The following is a 1,858-nucleotide window of genomic DNA, read 5'->3' as shown; positions in this document are numbered from 1 at the left end:
TAGCCGTATTACAATCCCTCATGTGCCTACCTGCTTCTGTCATGAGACCAAGGGTCCCCGAGCCGTGCACAGCGCCTGGCACATAGGACACACTCAGCATGTGTCTGTTGAACCGTCATACCAAGGGGTCTATATGCCTATTCCTTGTTTTGATGGGAGGATGTCATGTTTGGTATTCTGCTTTGACAAATGCTTGGCATCATGGGGCTTCTCTCCTGCCAATGAGGATTAGACTAGACCATCGTTTCCCAAGCCTTACCAAATTAGAATCTCCAGGGTGAGGTACAGGACTTGAGTTTTTAGCTACTCTGCAAAGCATTTTGATCATCAGCAGATTGAGGGACCACTGACTCCCTACTGCAAGGCAGCTTTATACCTCTCACATTCTGTGGTTCCAGAATAGGAGTACTGTTGAGCCAATTCAGCAACTGATTCACTAGGATGATGAGCAATCCTGTCCCACCCACCTCTCTACCCGCACCCAATATGTTCTCCTCTGGAAGCTCCTGAGGTCCCCCATCCCATGGGGCAGTCTTGGCAGGTGCTGCTACCACAGCAACTCACCCTCGACAGAGCCCGACTGGCCAGCATCTCGAAGGCTTGCACCACATTGATGTCATTCTTGGCACTGACTTCAAAGTAGGGAATATCCTTCTCTTTACACCAGCCTTGGGCTACCTCCTGGGGTACCTGAATGAGAAGAAGAAATGATCACTGTTCTGGTATCATCATCACCACCACTGTCACATTACCACCATACCACCATCATCACCATCATCACAGCCCACCATCATCACCATGATCACATCCCACCATCACCATCATCACCATCACATCCCCACCACCACCATCATCATCACCATGATCACATCCCCACCATCATCACATCCCACCATGATCATCATCATCATCACATCCCAACCATGATCATCATCATCATCATATCCCCACCATCATCACCATCATCACATCCCACCAACGTCACCATCATCACATCCCCACCATTGTCACCATGATCACATTCCCAGCATCATCACCATCATCACATCCCCACCACCATCACCATCATTGCTATTAGCACCACCACTCTCATTTATTAAGAACCTTCCATATGTCTGTAATTTTACACGTGTAATCTCTTAAATTCTCAACATAAATCTATGAGGTGAATATTGTTAGCTCCATTTCACAGATGAGGAAACTGAGGCTTGGAGAGTAAAAAAATTTGCTCAGAATATGTTGGACTGAGCAGGATTTGAACACAGGCCAGGTGGAATTAGAGCTCACTGTACTATGCTGCCTTCCTAATACCTAAACTAGGAGCTTCTTCCTGCCATTGGCTCCTTCTTCAGTCCCTTCAAAGAAAGATGGACATTGCAGACACTAGCCAGGAAGGGAGGACTTCCTTCCTCCAAATTGGCTGAGCAGGCCCATACTGAGGATGCCTGTTGCTGGGCAGAGACTCTGGTTCCTGCTGACCCTTCTTCCCCAGGGTAGAGTTCCAGGAACAGCTCCTACAAAGGGCTAGGCCCTGTGTTAGACACCTTATCATATATTAACGCATCTCACCCTCTCAATAACCCTGTGAGATAGGTGTTATTAGCTCCACTTTATGGACAAGAACACTGGGGCTCTGAGAGGTTCAGCAACTTGCCCCAGATCACACAGCTGAGAGAAGGCAGAGCTTGGATGCAGCCCTAGCTCAGCCCTCGCCGGCATCTGAGCTGCCCTCTGCAGGGCACTGCACAAGAACTACACTTCTCCTTTTCTGTCTCTCCCACTAGACTGCAGGTTCCTTGAGCTCAGGGACAGGTCCTTTTTAACTCTTGACCTGCCACACATGAGCCACTCAGCAAAG

The 1,858-nt window shown here is 48.7% G+C and overlaps 1 protein-coding gene across 1 annotated transcript in view; it reads right to left on the bottom strand.

Moving 5' to 3' along the window:
• Positions 1 to 1,858, bottom strand: part of RAB7B (RAB7B, member RAS oncogene family) — a 28,778-nt gene that overhangs the window by 6,765 nt on the left and 20,155 nt on the right. The window contains exon 5 of the mRNA XM_008580451.1: positions 565 to 690. Within this exon, the coding sequence (XP_008578673.1) occupies positions 565 to 690 (126 nt within the window). The remainder of the gene's footprint in view (positions 1 to 564; positions 691 to 1,858) is intronic.

The sequence above is a fragment of the Galeopterus variegatus genome, unplaced genomic scaffold, assembly GCF_000696425.1.
Source record: "Galeopterus variegatus unplaced genomic scaffold, G_variegatus-3.0.2 Scaffold86, whole genome shotgun sequence".
NCBI classification, from domain to species: domain Eukaryota; kingdom Metazoa; phylum Chordata; class Mammalia; order Dermoptera; family Cynocephalidae; genus Galeopterus; species Galeopterus variegatus.
This window is presented reverse-complemented; position numbering and strand designations above follow the sequence as displayed.